This window comes from Papio anubis, chromosome 6, assembly GCF_008728515.1.
Source record: "Papio anubis isolate 15944 chromosome 6, Panubis1.0, whole genome shotgun sequence".
Classification (NCBI taxonomy): Eukaryota; Metazoa; Chordata; class Mammalia; order Primates; family Cercopithecidae; genus Papio; species Papio anubis.
The window spans coordinates 17805472-17824775 of record NC_044981.1 but is presented as its reverse complement, the minus strand read 5'-3'; the positions used below and the strand labels follow the sequence as shown (position 1 = coordinate 17824775).

Sequence of the window (19304 nt, the reverse complement as noted above, 5' to 3'; positions counted from 1 at the left end):
GGCATGTGGATCATGAGGTCGGGAGTTCGAGACCAGCCTGGCCAACACGGTGAAACCCTGTCTCTACTAAAAATAGAAAAATTTGCTGGACATGGTGGCAGGCACCTGTAATTCCAGCTACTTGGGAGGCTAAGGCGGGAGAATCACTTGAACCCAGGAGGCAGAGGTTGCCGTGAGCCAAGATCATGCCACTGCACTCCAGCCTCGGTGACAGAGCTAGACATCGTCTCAAAAAAAAAAATTACCTGGGCTTGGTGGCACGCACCTGTAATCCCATCTACTCAGAAGGCTGAGGCAGGAGAATCGCTTGAACCTAGGAGGCGGAGGTTGCAGTGAGCTGAGATCGTGCCACTGCACTCCAGCCTGGATTATAGAGCCAGACTCCGTCTTGGGAAAAAAAAAAAAACACATGGATACTAGATGACTCCAGGTAGACTGTGAGAGCTGCCTTTAAGCTATTCCTGGGCTGTCCTGTGGAAGAATACGTTTGAGGATGACTCCAGAAGGCAAGTTGCAGGGAGGCAAATTTGGCTCACACTAAGGCAGGACGATCACAGGGGCAAGTGGTGGAATGGGCTGCTCTGGTAGTAGCAGGGCTCCCGTTACCGAAGATGACCAAGCAGCAGCTGCAGAGCCCCTGTCCAGTTTCATTGTAGAAGGCACGTCTGTCTTAGGTCGAGGTTGCCCACAAGATGTCTGTTAACTCTGAGGCGCTCTGGTTCCTTGACCCAGGTTGCAGGGCGTCTCCACGTGGAAGTGATGCGTGTTACAGGAGCTGTTCCAGAGCGTGTGGTGGAGGATGACTCTTCGGAGAATTCCAGTGAAAGTGGGAGCCTTGAAGTTGTAGACAGCAGCGGGGAAATCATTCACCGAGTCAAAAAACTGACATGTCGGGTGAGAGGACAGTGATGGGAGGCTCATATGAATGACCTTTTTCATGCAAAACCATTTTACAAAAAATCTTATGAGAGTTTTTCATCCAGGGTAGTAAAAGTTGAATTTTGTAACAGCAGATACAATGGTGGACAGTACTTTGTTTTCAGAAATATAGCACACTTTCTATTGACAGTTGCATCAAATTTCAAAAGTATCTATGTATTTGACATGCAAGAAGTGTATGTTGCTTAGTGAATTATGTTTTTCTGTTAAAGGTAGCCTCAGTCATTGGGAAGTGTGGGGGAAAAGAAAGAGAGATCAGACTGTTATTGTTTTCTTTCTTTATACTTTGTCTCTGTGTCTCTTTCTTTTCTCAAGTCTCTCGTTCCACCTGATGAGAAATGCCCACAGGTGTGGAGGGGCAGGCCACCCCTTCAGGAAGCTTTTGCAGGGATGTGTGTATTTGTTGCCAAGTTTGTATACTATAGTTACAGAACTGTGGTACAGATTTCATTATCGATACAATCCTTAGTGTCACAGTGTCAGATATAATATTTTCAGATGTCAAATGGATGACCGATTTATTTAATTGCTTACTGTTAAATTTGAGGTAGCTGAAATAAAAGAATGTTTAGTGTTTATTGGAGTTTTATTTGTATTGTTTATCTCTTCAGGTAAAAATTAAAGAAGCAACGGGACTGCCCTTGAACCTCTCAAATTTCGTCTTCTGTCAATATACATTCTGGGACCAGTGTGAGTCTACGGTGGCTGCCCCAGTGGTAGACCCCGAGGTGCCTTCACCACAGTCCAAGGATGCCCAGTACACAGTGACCTTCTCCCACTGTAAGGTATAGATGCCGCTACCAGATGAGCTGGGCAGGAAGCAGCAGAAACGGGTGCAGTTCAATAATCGATTGTCCCCATGAGCATTTGTTTTAAGTATAATATGTTTATTAGGATGTTTTAACCTCAAAAATGTACCTTCTTACACATGCAAATAGTTTAGAAATATTTAAAATAAAATCTAAAAGATCTCTACCAACAGTCTTGTTCCCCAAAGATATAAACCACCAATGACAGGTTGCTACATATTTCATTAAACTACTTTCTATGCTCTACATCTTTTATATGTGTATGATAACATATGTACAAACACCCTTTTATATCATGCACACGTAAGTTCTTTAAAAATGCTATACAAAAGTGGGATCACATTATACGTATTTCAGAATTTGTACGTCTTAACATGTAAGTTGCTACATATCTCATTCTTAGGAAAATAGCATTACATTCTAATGTGTCATATGAGTGATATATTTCATGTAGATTTTCTCACAAGTCATATGAGAAAATAGAAAAAGGGAAAGGTGAATTTGTGGTGAATGTGGTTGGATCTCCTTTGAGACATCATATACTCTTCCTGGCTTTCACAAGGGACTGCTGAGAAGTCATTTCTGAAAGACCAGCTCCATCCTCTCTGTAGTTTTGATTTTCCTTAGACAACCCTTCACAGATACTCAAGACCCCTTCTTTTGCAAATCATGCTTATTCTTTCTGGTTCTACACTTAGAAAACTAACCCATATCACCACCTATAAAATTTCACATAGGTAAAGGCTGTCAAGTTTTTCTTTTTCTGAAAACAAATAGCCTACATTTATCTGTATTCACCAAATCTGTTCCTCAAAATCTTTATTACTCATTTTTATTGTTGTTCTCTGAATTTTCTTTTAAATATTCCCCATCTTTCTGTGAATCCACAAAGCTGCTTGTTTAGAAAGATGAAATCTGAATTTCAAGTGTGTTCTGGTTAACAGCTGTTTTAATAAATGCTAGTCCCAGAGCTTCTGGGCTCTTGTGATCTTGGAGTTTTTTGGATCTCTTGTGATCTTGGAGTTTTTTCATCTCTAAAATATATAGATTGTCATGAAGTTTGTTTTTCTTCTTAAATTCTGGGTCTGTCTTCAAATAAAATAGACTGAAAAGCAGATACTATATGGTTAAATAAATATAGCACAACTGTTTCTGCAAATTAGCATCACAAGAGATGTCTTCACCTGAGATTCCACTGAGAGACTAATGGAAAGAAAATTAGCTTGGCTTGTTGCCTACTGCGTTTCTCTGGGTGATTTGCCACCCATCTCGGTCAGTTCAGTATTCATTTCCTCACAATCATCTGTTTGGGTTTGTTTTTGTTTTTAAAGACGATGTCTCACTCTGTTGCCCAGGCTGGAGTGCAGTGGCATAATCATTGCTCACTGTAGCCTTGAACTCCTGGGCTCGAGTAATCCTCCTGCCTCAGCCTCCTGAGTAGCTGGGACTACAGGCATGTACCACCACACCTGGCTAATTTTTACTTTATAGAGACAGGATCTCATTTTGTTGCCCAGGCTGGTCACTATCTCCTGGGCTCCAGCTATCCTCCTACCTCGGCCTCCCGAAGTGCTGGGATTACAGACGCGAGTCACCGTGCCCAGTCTGTCTGTGTTTTAGAAAGAGGAGATAGGGTAGGAAAGCTTAAAAGCAAGAGCATAAAGTCATGAAGATAACCATATAAAATTTAATTCTGTTATTATTCTCCTAAGCCATGGCAAGGAACAGTTCATTGAGTTAGTCTGTGCCAGCTGAAAATCAGACTGGTCCTGTGGACCTGAGAATGAACCAAGTGTAAGACAATGTAGATTCAGCTCTGTAACTAACAAACCATATGACTTTGGACAATTTGCTTTCTTCATTTTCTTTATTGATACAAGAAACAGGTTGAGGCTGGGTGCGGTGGCTCACACCTGTAATCCCAGCACTTTGGGAGGCTGAGGTGGGTGGATCACAAGGTCAAGAGATCGAGACCATCCTGGCTAACACGGTGAAACCCCGTCTCTACTAAAAATTTAAAAATTAGCCTGACGTGGTGACGTTCGCCTGTAGTCCCAGCTACTCGGGAGGCTGAGGCAGGAGAATGGCGTGAACCTGGAAGGTGGAGCTTGCAGTGAGCGGAGATCGCGCTACTGCACTCCAGCCTGGGCAATGAAGCGAGACTCCGTCTCAAAAAAAAACAAACAGGTTGAATTAAATTGCCTCCCAATTTTCCTTTCAGATCTAATATTCTGTGGTTCTTTATGGTTTTCTGTAAAACAGAAGAGATGGATTTAAGGTCGAGATCAGGCTAACATACTCTAAAATAAATATAACAGTTGAAAGGTCAAAAGGAAATTTCACAGACTCCTTTAAGCATAATTCTTGTGCTTTCCCCCACTTACCCCAGGACTATGTGGTGAATGTAACGGAAGAATTTCTGGAGTTCATTTCAGATGGAGCACTGGCCATTGAAGTGTGGGGCCACCGGTGTGCTGGAAATGGCACCTCTCTCTGGGAGGTTGATTCTCTTCATGCTAAGACAAGAACACTGCATGACAGGTTTGTACTTGGCTGTCAGTTTTAGATACAAGGTCAAGACTAGGACTTGAGCAGTCTCTGAACCTACTCTGGCCTAGGAGGCTGCTCATAAAAAAAAATAAAATCATTTAATAAAAAAAAAAGAATGGCCGGGCACGGTGGCTTACGCCTGTAATCCAGCACTTTGGGAGGCTGAGGCGGGCGGATCATGAGGTCAGGAGTTAGAGACCAGCCTGGCCAACATGGTGAAACCCTGTCTCTACTAAAAATACAAAAATTAGTCAGGCATGGTGGCACGTGCCTATAATCCCATCTACTCAGGAGGCTGAGGCAGGAGAATCTCTTGAACCCGGTAGGTGGAGGTTTCAGTGAGTCAAGATTGTGCCACTGCACTCCAGCCTGGGTGACAGAGTAAGACTCCGTCTCAAAAAAAAAGAAGGAAGGAAGGAAGGGAGGGAGGGAGGGAGGAAGGGAGGAAGGGAGGGAGGGAGGGAAGCCAGCCTTCTCTGATCCTATTTCCTCCTTTGTAAAATGAAAATGATGAAAGAAACTACCAGGTACCAAAGAAGTTCAATGGGGAATTGTATGTCCTATCAACAAATGAGACTGAAACAACTACATCTCTATGTGGAGAAAAATCACCCTTGTTCTTGACTTCACACCATATACAAAAATTAATTTGAGATAAATCATATGTAACCTTAAATATGAAAGCTTAAACTATAACGCTTACAGAAGAACACAGGATTTTGAGATAGTCACATATTCTCAGAAAGGCCACAGAAAGTGCTAACCATAGAAGAAAAAACATTGTTTAAGTTGGACTTAATCAAAATTAAAAGCATGTGCTCATCAAAAGACCACTACGAAAATGAATACACAAGCCACAATCTGGAGGAAAACTGGCATTTTCTTGTCAAGTTGATCATTCGCCTCTTTTATGACCCGAGAATCCCACTCATAGGTATTTACCCAAGATAAATGAAAATGTCAGTCCTCAATAGAATTGTATACAATGTTCTTTTTTTTTTTTTTTTTTTTTTTTTTGAGTTGGAGTCTTACTCTGTCTCCCAGGCTGGAGTGTGCAGTGGTGCGATCTTAGCTCACTGCAGCCTCCACCTCTTGGAGTGAGTCTCCTGCCTCAGCCTCCTGAGTAGCTGGGCTTGCAAGCGTGTACCACCATGCCTGGCTAATTTTTTTTTTTTTTTTTTTTAGTAGAGACAGGGTTTCACCATATTGGCCAGGCTAGTCTCGAACTCCTGACCTCAGGTGATCCACCCGCCTTGGCCTCCCAAAGTGCTGGAATTACAAGTGTGAGCCACCACACCCGGCCTATATGATGTTCATAGCATTGTTATTCATGGTATCCCCAAATTGCAAATAGCCCAAATATCCTTCAGTGAGTGAATGGGGATAAATTGGTATTATTCATAAATAAAGTATTACTCTGCATTAAAAAAGAAAAAAACTTTTTATCCATTTGGATGAATCTCAGAAACATTATGCTGAATGAAAGAAGCCAGACGCAAGAATACATAATGTGCGATTCCATTTATCTGGAGTTCTAGAACAGGCAAAACTAATCTCTGAGTTACACGGTTGCTACGGGAGTGTGGGGATTGAATGGGAACGGGTATGAGCAAACTTTCTGAGATGATAGGGCAGGTTACACTCATATATGCATTTCTCAAAACTCATCGAACTGTATACTCCAGATGTGGACATTTCAGTCTACCTCAATAAAATAAATAGAAACAATATGACAGGGTGGTTTTGAGAGTTAAATAAGGAAGTAACTTATACGAGATACATGGCAGAGTGCCTAGCACATAGTAAGTGCTCAGTGAATGGTGGCTTATTACTGTTACTAACAGTGTGGCTAGACAGTGAGGCTCTTGCTTGTTGGAATGTGTTTCTGCAGGTGGAATGAAGTAACGCGAAGAATAGAAATGTGGATCTCCATATTAGAATTGAATGAGTTAGGGGAGTATGCTGCCGTGGAACTTCATCAGGCAAAAGATGTCAACACAGGAGGCATCTTTCAACTTAGACAGGTACTGGGTTTGTTTTCGTTTTTTTTTTTTAAATGTTTTCTCTCTGTTCCACTCTTACACATAGTTTCTGGGGATTTTCTAACTATTTGTATCTTTGTTCTCTAATCGTTTTCTCCTTCTTTATCCCCTTCCTCTTCATTATCATTCCTGGCACTCATACCCCTGCCCACCCTCTTCAGGGTCATTCCCGTAGAGTGCAAGTCACGGTGAAACCTGTGCAGCATTCAGGGACACTGCCGCTTATGGTTGAAGCCATCCTGTCGGTATCCATCGGTTGTGTGACTGCCAGGTCCACCAAACTCCAGAGAGGGCTGGACAGTTACCAGGTAAGACAAGCAGACTTGAAACAGTATTTAACAAAGCTTGGTTAATGCAGAAATAAGGCATTTAATGATCTCCGATGGGGACCTTTTTGCGAATATAACAGAATTCCTTGCCTTAACCGTAGATCTTCCCCCAGTTCACATTTCCATCCATTGCCTTTTTTCTAGCTTTAAAATCTGTTTGCTTAGTGTTGGTTAATAATAATTCTATTTATAAACACACACATCCTAATGCTATAGTAGTCATTTACTTTAGGCAGATTTTATTTTATATCTGGCCTAAAATATGTTGTATCTTTGGCATTACTGCTTGACCTGATCTACTTTTTGGGGGTTTTTTTATATTTTTTTTTTTAAAGATAAGGTTTTGCTTTGTTGCCCAGGTTGGAGTACAGCGGTGTGATCATGGCTTACTGCAGCCTTGACCTCCTGGGCTCAAACAGTCCTCCCACCTCAGCTTCCTAAGTAGCTGGGACTACAGGCACACGTCACCACGCCCAGCTGATTCTTTTATTTTTTGTAGAGTAGGGTGTGTCATTCTGTTGCCGACACTGGTCTCAAATTCCTGGACTCAAGTGATCCTCCTGCCTCAGCCTCCCAAAGTGCAGGGATTGCAGGCATGAGCCACCATGCCTGACCACTTTTATTTATAGTGTAAAATTATTTTCATACATTGTCATAATAAACCAGCTCTTTGAAAGCTTTACTTCTTTTGTTAAAATTTGTCCTTATGATCATTTTTGTTCATTAAATCTTGATTTCCTAAACATTATATTCTCATTTTAAAAATAAAAAGATGAAAACCTCTAAGAACTGATCTAAGAATTGATCATATTATCAGTCAGAACTATTCAGTACTCCATGAAAAGAATCTCTAAAATTAGGAACTTGGCCAGGCACGTTTGCTCATGCCTATAATCCCAGCACTTTGGGAGGCTGAGGTGGGAGGATCACTTGAGCCCAGGAGTTCGAGACCAGCCTGACCAACATGGCGAAACCCCGTCCCTACTAAAAATGCAAAACATTAGCCAGGTGTGGTGGCACTGTTGTCTCAGCTATTCAGGAGGCTGAGGCATGAGAATCATTTGAACCCGGGAGGCAGAGGCTGCAAGTGAGCCAAGATCACGCCACTGCACTCCGGCCTGGGTGACAGAGGAAGACTCTGTCTCAAAACAAATAAAATTAGGAACTTGTCCCCCAGTAGCCTAAAAAAAATGTGTGTGCTTCATTGAGTCCCCAGTTTACTACCAGATACGAATTAGGAACTGGGAAGAATCACTGTTAAATCTGCCTCCCTCACCGCCATATCTGTTTGGGAGCACTCTCCCTATCGTGCTGAGGAGAAAACATTTCTCCTCTGTGGAGTCTGAGTCTAAGCCCAGCCAATCTTGAGGATGTTTTCTTTTCTATCTCAGTTTCCTTTTGGCTCCATGGCTTTTAGGCAAAGATTTTTCTGAAAGCTAAAAGTCAGTGCACAGACTATTGGACTTCAAGGCAGTAATAGCTTTGTCAGATGCTGCCTTCCCTCTTCAAGCCCAAAATTCCCTCTAGCTTGGAACATCTGTCCACACTTCATTCAGAGTATGAGTGTGGGTGCAAGGACAGGGCTGCTGTGGTTTGGCAGTCTTCACCAGACTTTTCCTTGTGTGTGTGCAGCCTGTGGAGCAGGAAGTGGGATTGTAGGTATTCTCATAGCAGTTCAGTCCTTCACTTAGCCATCAGCTTCTACGTGGCTGTACAGTTGAAAGAGAACACTAGACTTAGAGTCAGAGACCTGGGTTCTTAAGTCTAGTTGAGCTTTACTAAATGGTTATCTTGGCTGTATAATTTAAACTTTGAGTTCCCCTTTTCTCCAAAATGATGAGGTAGACTTAATAATCCTGAGGTCCTTGTGGCTTAATAAATCTCTGATGCTCAATAAAACATTGAGTTTGTTTGCTTCAAACCGTGACCTGCAGTATATGGATCATCAGCTAACTAAATGTTCTCATTTGAGGAACATTCCAAAGATCAACTATTTGCTGCTTTTTTTTTTTTTTTTTGAGTCTCATTCTGTCACCCAGACTGGAGTACAGTGGTGCGATCTCAGATCACGGTAACCTCCGCCTCCTGGGTTCAAGCGATTCTCCTGCCTCAGCCTCCAGAGTAGCTGGGATTACAGGCGCCTGCCAACGTGTCTGGCTAATTTTTGTATTGTTAGTAGAGATGGGGGTTTCACCATGTTGGCCAGGCTGGTCTTGAACTCCTGACCTTGCGATCCTTCCGCCTCAACCTCCCAAAGTGCTAGGATTACAGGCGTGAGCCACTGCGCCGTGTTTTTTTTGTTTTGTTTTTTGTTTTTTGTGTTTTTTTGGAGATGGAGTCTCTCTCTGTCACCAAGGTTGGAGTGCAGGGGCACGATCTCAGCTCACTGCATCCTCCATCTCCCTGGTCCAAGCGATTCTCCTGCTTCAGCCTCCCGAGTAGCTGGTATTACAGGCACGAACCACCACGCCCAGCTAATTTTTGTATTTTTAGTAGAGATGGGGTTTCACCATGTTGGCCAGGCTGGTCTCGAACTCCTCACCTCAAATGATCCGGCTGCCTGGTCCTCCCAAAGTGCTGGTATTACACGTGTGAGCCACCACACCCAGCAACTATTTGCATTTTTTAAAAAACAGCTCTACCTCTGAGTTAAAACTGATTTTTGTCAAATTATAAACTTTAAAATATTAGCCTTTCCGCAGTGCTATATGCTCTTTAAGAGCATAGTGCTCTTGGCCAGGCGCAGTGGCTCACGCCTGTAATCCCAGCACTTTGGAAGGCTGAAGCAGGCGAATCACCAGGTCAGGAGATCGAGACCATCCTGGCTAACATAGTAAAACCCCATCTCTACTAAAAATACAAAAAATTAGCCGGGCGTGGTGGTGGGCACCTGTAGTCCCAGCTACTCGGGAGGCCGTGACCTGCAGTGTATGGATCATCAGCTAAGTAAATGTTCTCATTTGAGGAACATTCCAAAGATCAACTATTTGCTTCTTTTTTTTTTTTTTTTGTGAGTCTCACTCTGTCACCCAGGCTGGGGTCCAGGAGAATGGCATGAACCCGGGAGGCGGAGCTTGCAGTGAGCAGAGATCGTGCCACTGCTCTCCAACCTGGGTGACAGAGCGAAAGTCCATCTCAAAGAATAAATAAATAAACAAAAATAAAAATAAATTTAAAGAAAAAAGAGCATAGTGCTCTTAAAATTTGAACTGTAACTGTTTTAAAGGCTTTTGTTTTCTTTGCTGCCATGTTCCAGGTTATGTCTGTTAAGTGTTTTTGTTGTTGACACAGTGCTTTAGAACTATTCTGATGCAAAAAAAAAAAAAAACACAGTTATTCTGATGCAGTAGCTGAAACCAATGCAGAATATGCTGATTTTGCAACAATTTTACATCGTGAATGCTTAGGCCAGTTTTCAGTTAATAGAACTACCTCCGTAGTTTAAAATTATGATAAATTAGGCCGGGCACAGTGGCTCACGCCTGTAATCCCAGTACTTTGGGAGGCCGAGGCGGGCGGATCACGAGGTCAGGAGATCGAGACCATCCTGGCGAACATAGTGAAACCCTGTCTCTACTAAAAATACAAAAAAATTAGCCGGGCGTGGTGGCGGGCGCCTGTAGTCCCAGCTACTCGGGAGGCTGAGGCAGGAGAATGGCGTGAACCCGGGAGGCGACAGAGCTTGCAGTGAGTGGAGATTGTGCCACTGCACTCCAGCCTGGGAGACAGAACGAGACCCTGTCTCAAAAAAAAAGAAAAAAAAAATTATGATAAATTAGAGCTATTTGTTCTTTTATATTAATAGGAAGCATTAGTTCAAGATAAATTGCTTCGAGATTAGGATTGCATTTAATGAGTTAGTCACATAACTGATAATGATGGTTACCAAAATTTAAAAAAAAAAAGCAGTTCATTTTGAAGTATATATGAAAATAATTTTGACTATATTCTTAAAGCACTTTTGTAATCATAAATCTAAATTAAGGGATTCTAGATTCTTGTTTCTAAGGAAACTTTTTTCAACCAAGACCCTTTTGTTTTCAACATGATTACTTTGTTTTGCCAAATGTTTTTGCCAAAATTTTTGCTTTATTTAGTTATTTTACAATGTTTCCCTGTGTTTGGGACAGTTGTGATTCTTTCAAGTGATTGTTATGGTCAGTAGAGAGCACTGACCGATCCTTATATTCCAAATAGTATGCTGTTGCTTTTATTTCAACAGTGTAGTACAGACCCTTGTATGTATATAGCCTGAGGTTGCCCCAGCTTTCCCTTGGGATGATTGCATCAGGGAAGATGGCTGAGGTTGGAGACCTCAGATATGGCTTACAGTTCTGACCTGCCATTATCTGTGTGATCGTAAGGTTAAATCATTTCATCCTTTAAGTCTTAGTTGCCTCATTGCTCAAACTGAGATTGGGCAAGAGAATCTTCCTCGTAGTTTTGCTATTCTGTCTTCCTAAGCCTATCTCAAATCTCAGTCAAATAGTCTACCCCAAAATATGTATCAGCTGTCTGTATGACAGTGGTGTAAGGCCTGGCCCAATTATGTTGGTTCCTATCCCCAGCTAAGAGATTTCTTATTTTATTTAATTTTTTGTTTGTTTTTTGGAGACAAGGTCTTGCTCTGCTGCCCAGGCTGAGGTGGAGTGGTATAACCAGAACTCACTGCAGCCTCCATCTCCTCCTCTCAAGTGATCATCCCACTTTAGTCTCCCAAGTAGCTGGGACTACAGGTGAACACTATCAAATCCAGCTAATTTAAAAAAATTTTTTTGTACAGATGGGGTCTTGCTATGTTGCGCAGGCAGGTCTCGAACTTCTAGCTTCAAGAGATCCTCCTGCCTCAGCCTTCCAAAGTGTTGGGATTACAGGCATGAGCCCAGCCAAATATTTGTTTCAATGATTCTTTATGTGAAAAATTCTTTATAGACAAGTGAATTAAATTTAGTATACCATTTTTGAGATTCAATTTAGTGTTTTATTGTGCTTATGTATGTGAGCTGTCCATTTTAATGTGTGTTAAGCTTAAAATAATTATTTTCCCTGTATGCTGTTTAAAAAACAAAATGCTTGTCCTTTGTGTTTATTTTTTCCTACCAGAGAGATGATGAGGATGGTGATGATATGGATAGTTATCAGGTATTGCTACTGCTGTCAATCCTGTGGCATGGGGCACAGCTACTGCTAATTGCCAGCATTCGCAAAGCAGAGGCCAGGGAGGAGGAAGGAGGGCCCTAGAGCGAGAATATGCAGTTTTTCACTTGCTTTTGATTTGCTTTATATGTATTCAAACACAATACTATTTCTATAGATTGCCTTGTCAGTTCAAAATTTGTAACCAAATACTGCCTTTTTGCTATGCCATCTTGATTTACTGTCTTATTGCTAAGCAATATCATTATCACTGTATTAAAATGGATGATCTGGAGACTGATTTGAGTAATAATAAAACTCCAGTCTCCTACAAATTAATTAATTAATTAAAAAATGGATGTTCTTAAAATATTGTAGTTATCCATCCATAATCTTTTAGATAGACTCTTACCTTTCCTATGCTAAAGTGCATTTTGCTCCTTACATCCAAGAGCTAGTATTGTAATACGCCATTTTACTTCACAAGACTTTCACTGAATAGGAAAATTGGAGACATTTTATGCACATAATTGTGTTTTGTTTAGCCAGCTTTCTTCTCTCATTTGGGTAACACTTAGTTCTCCATAACCTATAGAATTTAAATATCAGCCTTTTCTGGTTGGAAATCTAGAAAAAATATATAGATGTACAAATTGAGATTATACCTAGTCAGCACTGACTGGCCTGATATCATGGAGTGTGGGGTTATGTATAAATTGTCAAAGCAGCAAACCAAGATGAAGCTTTCTGGGTTTGGTGCCCAGTCTTTGTACGGATTCTCCACACACATCGTCAAATGATGTTTTCCCAGTGTGCCTTCCTACATGTAAAATGTGGGTACAGTGGCTGGGCGCAGTGGCTCACGCCTGTAATCCCAGCACTTTGGGAGGCCGAGGCGGGCAGATCACAAGGTCAGGAGTTCGAGACCAGCCTGGCCAACATGGTGAAACCCCGTCTTTAGTAAAAATACAAAAATTAGCTGGGCGTGGTGGTGCGCGCCTGTAATCCCAGCTACTTGGGAGGCTGAGGCAGGAGAATCGCTTAAACCTGGGAGGCAGAGGTTGCAGTGAGCCGAGACTGTGCCACTGCACTCCAGCCTGGGCAACAAGAGCGAAACTCTGTCTCAGGGGGAAAAAAATGTGGGTACACTGTTGGTAAAGTTTCAGAGGTAAAGGTATCTATTCTTGATGTAACGTCTTAAGTGTTACACTAGAATTAGGCAAGTCAAAGAGCATTTTTAATAGAATTGATGGATTTTCTTTCCCTACTCATAATTCCACTAAGAAGAACCTTTAAGGGAAATATCAGTATCCCCTTGAATCTCAGCAGTGCCATTGACTAACGTCCTGCGGCTGTTTGTGCGCTTCCTGGCAGGTTTTTCACAGTGCAGTCCAATGACTGACTAGGGGATTTCTTAAAGCATGGCTGACTGCATGTTGGGGTTTGCATGGGAGATTTTTGGTTAGCCTCATGGTGGTGGTTGGAAGTAAAATGTTTGTGGCAAGTTTGAAAAGTTCTCTGCTGACCTACTCTTTGCATTTCAGAAAATCTGTGTTATCAGATGACCACTGAACTATGAGCTATGAAAATGCCTGTCATTTTCCATTCCATTTGTTGTTACTTGGTTTGGGCTGTGTTTGTGCTGTCCTTCTGTTGGGATCACAAATCCTGCAATGAATAGCTACGATTTAAATATATATACACTCATCGTAAAAAAAAAATCTGACAGCTGGTATAGTTTGAGCTTGTCTTGCTTTTAAGTGTAATTATCCTTTTGGAGATCCAGGGGCTCTGATTTCTGGGCAACAGCATCCTTGATCAACATGCAGTGTTATTGAGGCCTCTCTGCTTTCTTGCATATTAATCACACAGCAATGTTCAATAGCTTTTCCTAATGAAAAATTTCCTAGTCAATTTAAACATCTTTTTAAAAAAGAAAGAAAGAAATCGTTGTCTGTACAGTCTACAGGAAAGTATTTTCCCTCCCTGATGTTAGGAAGAAGACTTAAACTGCGTAAGGGAGAGGTGGTCAGATGCACTCATTAAACGACGAGAATACTTGGATGAACAGATAAAAAAAGTCAGCAATAAAACAGGTATGTGAGATCAAACTCTCTTTTGGGGAGTACCTTTTTCACTTTTACACAATGGCAGTAGGTTGTTTTCTTCCCCTAACTGGACAGTAGTATCTTATTTTTGTTGTTGTCGTTGTTGTTTTAAGACAGGGTCTCACTCTGTCACCCAAGCTGGAGTGCAGTGGCAGGATCATATCTCACTGCAGCCTCTAACTCCTGACCTCAAGAGATCCTCCTGCCTCAGCCTCCTGACTAGCTGAGACTACAGGCACAAGCTACCACACCCGGCTAATTTTTAAACGTTTTGTAGATGGGGGGGGGGGTCTCACTTTGTTGCCCAGGCTGGTCTCAAACTCCTGGACTCAAGTGATCCTCCCACTTCAGCCTCCCAAACTGCTAGAATTGCAGGTGTTAGCCACTGTACCCAGCCTGTTTAGTTTTGTGAACTTGTAACAGTTATAGACATTAGTCAATCATATTATACATTGTTGGTTTAAGAAGCCTCCAAATTTGAAAGTGATACATTTTCATAAAACTCTGAGTTATCTCATAAAACTGTGACATTAAATGTCAAATTCAAATTTCATTTTGATGAACACAATGTGATAAATACCAGTATGTCAATACAAAGTACTTTAGGCACCAGGACCTAGGACATACAGCAACTGAATGAGCAGGTCAGCACCTATCCACTGTTGGGCCATTACCATGCACTCCGCTGGTTCAGGGTGGCCCCTGCAGCTCCATTCACTGCCACCCACCTCCAAGGGTGCAGCTTGCTTATGCTAGCAGTAACCACTTGGATTCTATAGTAGAAATATGCACTTAAAATCCTTAGTCTCTCATCCAGATATCATGGTCCACTCACGTGGTTGGTTCTGCAGCAAAGAACACACACATCATGCATGTTAATCCATTTCATGTAGAAGCTAGCGGAAAGTCTCCCTCAGGAAAACACCTTGGCTCGACATGTGGTGTTGCCTTGTGTATGTGCTCAGGCTGCTAATGAAAACTCACTTTGACTGTACCCAGGGAGCCCCAGAGTTGAATTATGAATAAGCGGATTTCAAAGTGTATCAAATAAAATCCCATTCATGGTAAGCCTCAAGGAAAATAAAGGTGATTTTACAGAGTAAGGAATATGGTGGGTTTTTTATTTTTTATTTATTTATTTATTTTTTTGAGACAGAGTCTCGCTCTGTCGCCCAGGCTGGAGTGCAGTGGCACGATCTTGGCTCACTGCAACCTCCTCCTCCCAGGTTCAAGTGATTCTCCTGTCTCAGCCTCCTGAGTAGCTGGGACTACAGGTGCCCGCCACCACACCTGGCTAATTTTTGTATTTTTAGTGGAGACAGGGTTTTACCATATTGGTCAGGCTGGTTTCGAACTGCTGACCTCAGGAGATCTGCCCACCTCAGCCACCCAAAGTACTGGGGTTACAGCCGTGAGCCACTGTGCCCAGCCTATGGTGTTTTTTAATCCTCTGTCTTTGTAACATCATGTATAGTTCTGTAAAGCAGTGTCACGTCCATATTTCATTTGATCCTTCCAGCAAGTACATGAAGTAGACATGACTTCTTTTATCCCTGTTTGACAGGTTAGGGAGACTCATCTGTTGGATAACTTCCCCAAGTTACAGAACCAGCAAAATAACCTAAGTCTCGTAATTGCTTTTCCAATGCCCTTTCTGCTATTTCTGGCTTATGGTTCCTTAAATTGGTGTCACAGCCCCTCTCAGCTCCCTATACATGCTCTTGCTTGAACTTCAAAAACTCAAATACATTTTAGGGACATAGTGGATGTTTAAGCCACTTACAGATAGCACTGAATGAAATCTCTTTATTGTTTTGTTTGCTTGTTTTTTGAGACAGGGTCTCTTGTCTGTTTTCCAGGCTTTAGTACAGTGATGTGATGATAGCTCACTGTAGCCTTGAACTCCCAGACTCAAGTGATCTTCCCACCTCAGCTGCCCGAGTATCTGGGACTACAGGCGTGCGTGCCACCACCCTGCCCAACTATTGCTTTTTTTTTTTTTTTTTTTTTTGGTAGGGATGGGGTCTCACTATGTTGCCCAGGCCAAAATCTGTTCCTTATAAGTTGAGAAGTCATACTTTCTCTCTTGTTGGCATTGATCCCCTCATTTTTTTCTGCAGAGAAAACAGAGGACGATGTGGAGCGGGAAGCCCAGCTTGTGGAGCAGTGGGTAGGGCTGACCGAGGAAAGGAATGCTGTACTGGTGCCGGCCCCAGGCAGTGGGATTCCTGGGGCACCTGCCGACTGGTAAGGCTGCCCTCCCTTCTGTGCAGACCGAGGGAGATGAAATGGTATAGGTCGCCTGTGGCAAGAGCCATGCAAGAGACTTTCCAGGATTGTCACAGAAAATGCCAACCAGCTGAACTGCTTAGGGAATGTCCACTCATCTCTAGTGCTTCCATCCCTTTTTTCCTTCCCCATTGAAGCCAACTTTCTCCCACAGGAAGCCAGAGAGCATTGATTACCTGGCCAGGAATCACATATCCCTCTCCTCTATTCCTCTGCATAAGCAACTTGGACATTGTTCCCTGATCTCCAGAAACTCTTTTATCTTGGCTGGAAAGTATTTGAAGAGGGCAGAAAATACATTAGTGGAGCTGTCTTTTTGGTAGTACTGTGAGAATTAGAGATAATGTATATAAAATACCTTATATATGATAATATTATCTTATATATTATAATGTGTATAAAATACTTTTCATACCCATTTGTTAAATCCTAGCTGATGCTGCTTATTCTCATTCTCATTTTTATTATTATATATCCAGGGCATTTAAGAGAAATCAGATTCCTTTTGAACACAGAATGTACATGCCCAGATAGTCTTTTTTGAACAGGCATAGGAACATTAGTGACAATACCCGCATCTCTAATGATAAACGGAAATGTAATCAATTTCGTGGTCTATTTTCTGAAACTAGAAACTGAATCTGCAGGCACATAATTTATAACCTGATGTTTCTCTCTGCAGTTCCTGCTGTTATGCTGGAATCCTGTAGGTCTCTTGCAGTAATTCTACCAGCCACTTCTTATGGACAGCCTGCTCACCCCAATCTTGTTCTGGCCCTCAAAACCCTCTCTAGACAGTTCTTCTCCCTACTTCAGTCTCTCTGGTGTAAAGTGTTTTGAAACTTCAGATCATCTTGAGTGTTTGTAACATGTAGGCCTGGGTGTCATCCCTAGTTATTTTGATTCAGAAGAGAAAGGAAGGACCTGCGACTCTTCTTTTTTTATTTTTTTAAGTAAGAATTTGCTTTTTTTTTTTTTTGAGACGGAGTCTCACTCTGTCGCTGAGATCTCCACTCACTGCAAGCTCTGCCTCCCGGGTTCACGCCATTCTCCTGCCTCAGCCTCCCAAGTAGCTGGGACTACAGGCGCCCGCCACCGTGCCCGGCTAATTTTTGTATTTTTAGTAGAGACAGGGTTTCACCGTGTTCGCCAGGATGGTCTCGATCTCCTGACCTCGTGATCCGCCCATCTCGGCCTCCCAAAGTGCTGGGATTACAGGCGTGAGCCACCGCCCCAGCCAGGAATTTGCATTTCTAAAGGGACTCTTCACTTTCAGAGGCCTCTGAGGCGGTTCTGTTGCAGCTGGGCAAGTTGGGGTTTTTTGTTTGTTTTTTATTTTTTTGAGGCAGGGTCTGTTTCCCAGGCTGGAGTACAGTGGCACGATCTCAGTGCACTGCAACCTCCATCTCCCAGGTTCAAGCCATCCTCCCACCTCCCAAGTAGCTGGGACCACAGGCTTGTACCACCACACCCAGCTAGTGTTTTTTGTTGTTTTTTTTTTTATTATAGAGACAAGGTCTCCCTGTGTTGCCCAGACTGGTCTTGAACTCCTGTCCTCAAACCATCCTCCTGCCTTGGCCTCCCAAAGTGCTGGGATTACAGGCATGAGCCACTGCGCCCATCCCTGGTCCAGTTTTTGATAAAACACTGCTTGATCTCTTCTGTACACAACCCTACCTCCTTTCACACATCTTTCATTCTATCCTCCTTTCAGCTTTTGTTTATTTCTTCTAGGCTCTGATCCTGTCCCATTACCACCCTAATAACATCCCCCTTCCCTTTCCCTCTCACGGGAATTATTTTTAGAAAGGCTTAAAATAATCTTTGTTTCAATTAATTGCATGTAACTCATATAACTGGAAGTTCTTTTGTGTAAGTCATATAATTCCCATGATTTATGTCTACAGGGAAGTCAAGAAATATGAAAGTATTTCATTAGTGGAAACTGCATCTCCACCATGGTTCTCTTTGCTTCCACGGCTCTGCGGTGTTTTATCAGCTAACAAGATGTAAAATACATATTTTGTTATGATTAAATGTTGTTATTAAATTTAGGATCCCACCTCCTGGAATGGAAACCCACATACCAGTTCTTTTCCTCGATTTGAATGGTAAGTAGACACTTAAAGTCACAGGGATTATTGTATTTAATTAAGGTTTGTAATCTATTCAGACTCACCTTATTTTGATCCTTAAATCACTCTTCTAATCATTCATGTGCCAAATTAGGTGACATTTTTGTTCTAATTAAATGTACGTAAGCATGATTATGTGGATAATTTAAAAAAGAGCACGTAGGGTGATTGAGAACTGCATACAAGAGCATTAACACAGTTGCTCTGAAACAGCGGACATAGAAATTACCCTGGAAAGTAATCACCCCCAGAGATTCTGAGTCTTTAGGCTTGGCGAGGGCCTATTAGTCTGCATTTCTGACTAGTGTTCTTAACTCTCCTCAAACAGTTTTGATGGCAGAAATGATCACACTATAACGCTGCCTTCAGGGTTGTCCTTCATACTGCAATTACATGGAACCTGGGCAAGTCTAGAACAATGGTTTCCAACGTGCTTTAGCGGAGCAATCCTTTTCTAGACGAAATATTAACCAGAACCCCACGTGTAGAAAACAACCGCAGAGCTGCTGAGTTTGCGGTGGGCAAGCTCCTGGTAGATCCTTTGGCAGGGCCCTAGGGCTCCTCAAAACACAGCCTGAAAACCTCTGTTCTAGAAGGAAGCCCACTAATGGATGGAGGACACAGGGAGAGTGGCTTTGGCTCTTCATGTGAAGAATTTTTTCTTTTTAAAGCCTAGATGTTGAATGTATGCCTCATAAGATAGTGAGTTCTCTGTCTTGGGAGGTATATAAACAAAGACTAGTTGGCCATTTACAGAGATTTGTGAAGGGTAAACCCCATATTGGATAGGACGTTGGAAGAAGATAATCTTCATATTTCTCCCAGTGCTCAGAACTTTGATTTAAATAGGTAATTTAACTGCTAAAATCTCTAATTTATAGTAAGTTATTAAGTAGGATAACAAACCTAACAGTTTACAGGAGGAATTGACATCAGAAAGCAGCAAAATTCTAAGATTTGTTTTGTT

The 19304-nt window shown here is 42.1% G+C and overlaps 1 protein-coding gene across 15 annotated transcripts in view; it reads left to right on the top strand.

Annotated features, from left to right (window-relative positions):
• The window catches only part of KIF13A (kinesin family member 13A), a 230481-nt gene that overhangs the window by 186457 nt on the left and 24720 nt on the right, over positions 1-19304 (top strand). For 10 of the 15 annotated variants that reach the window (XM_031666945.1, XM_031666939.1, XM_031666950.1 and 7 more), the window contains 9 exons: positions 733-894; positions 1551-1724; positions 4138-4289; positions 6190-6322; positions 6502-6648; positions 11773-11811; positions 13802-13901; positions 16034-16160; positions 18258-18313. In XM_031666945.1, the coding sequence (XP_031522805.1) occupies positions 733-894; positions 1551-1724; positions 4138-4289; positions 6190-6322; positions 6502-6648; positions 11773-11811; positions 13802-13901; positions 16034-16160; positions 18258-18313 (1090 nt within the window). The remainder of the gene's footprint in view (positions 1-732; positions 895-1550; positions 1725-4137; positions 4290-6189; positions 6323-6501; positions 6649-11772; positions 11812-13801; positions 13902-16033; positions 16161-18257; positions 18314-19304) is intronic. The other 5 variants (XM_031666952.1, XM_031666951.1, XM_031666948.1 and 2 more) reach the window with 1 other exon arrangement.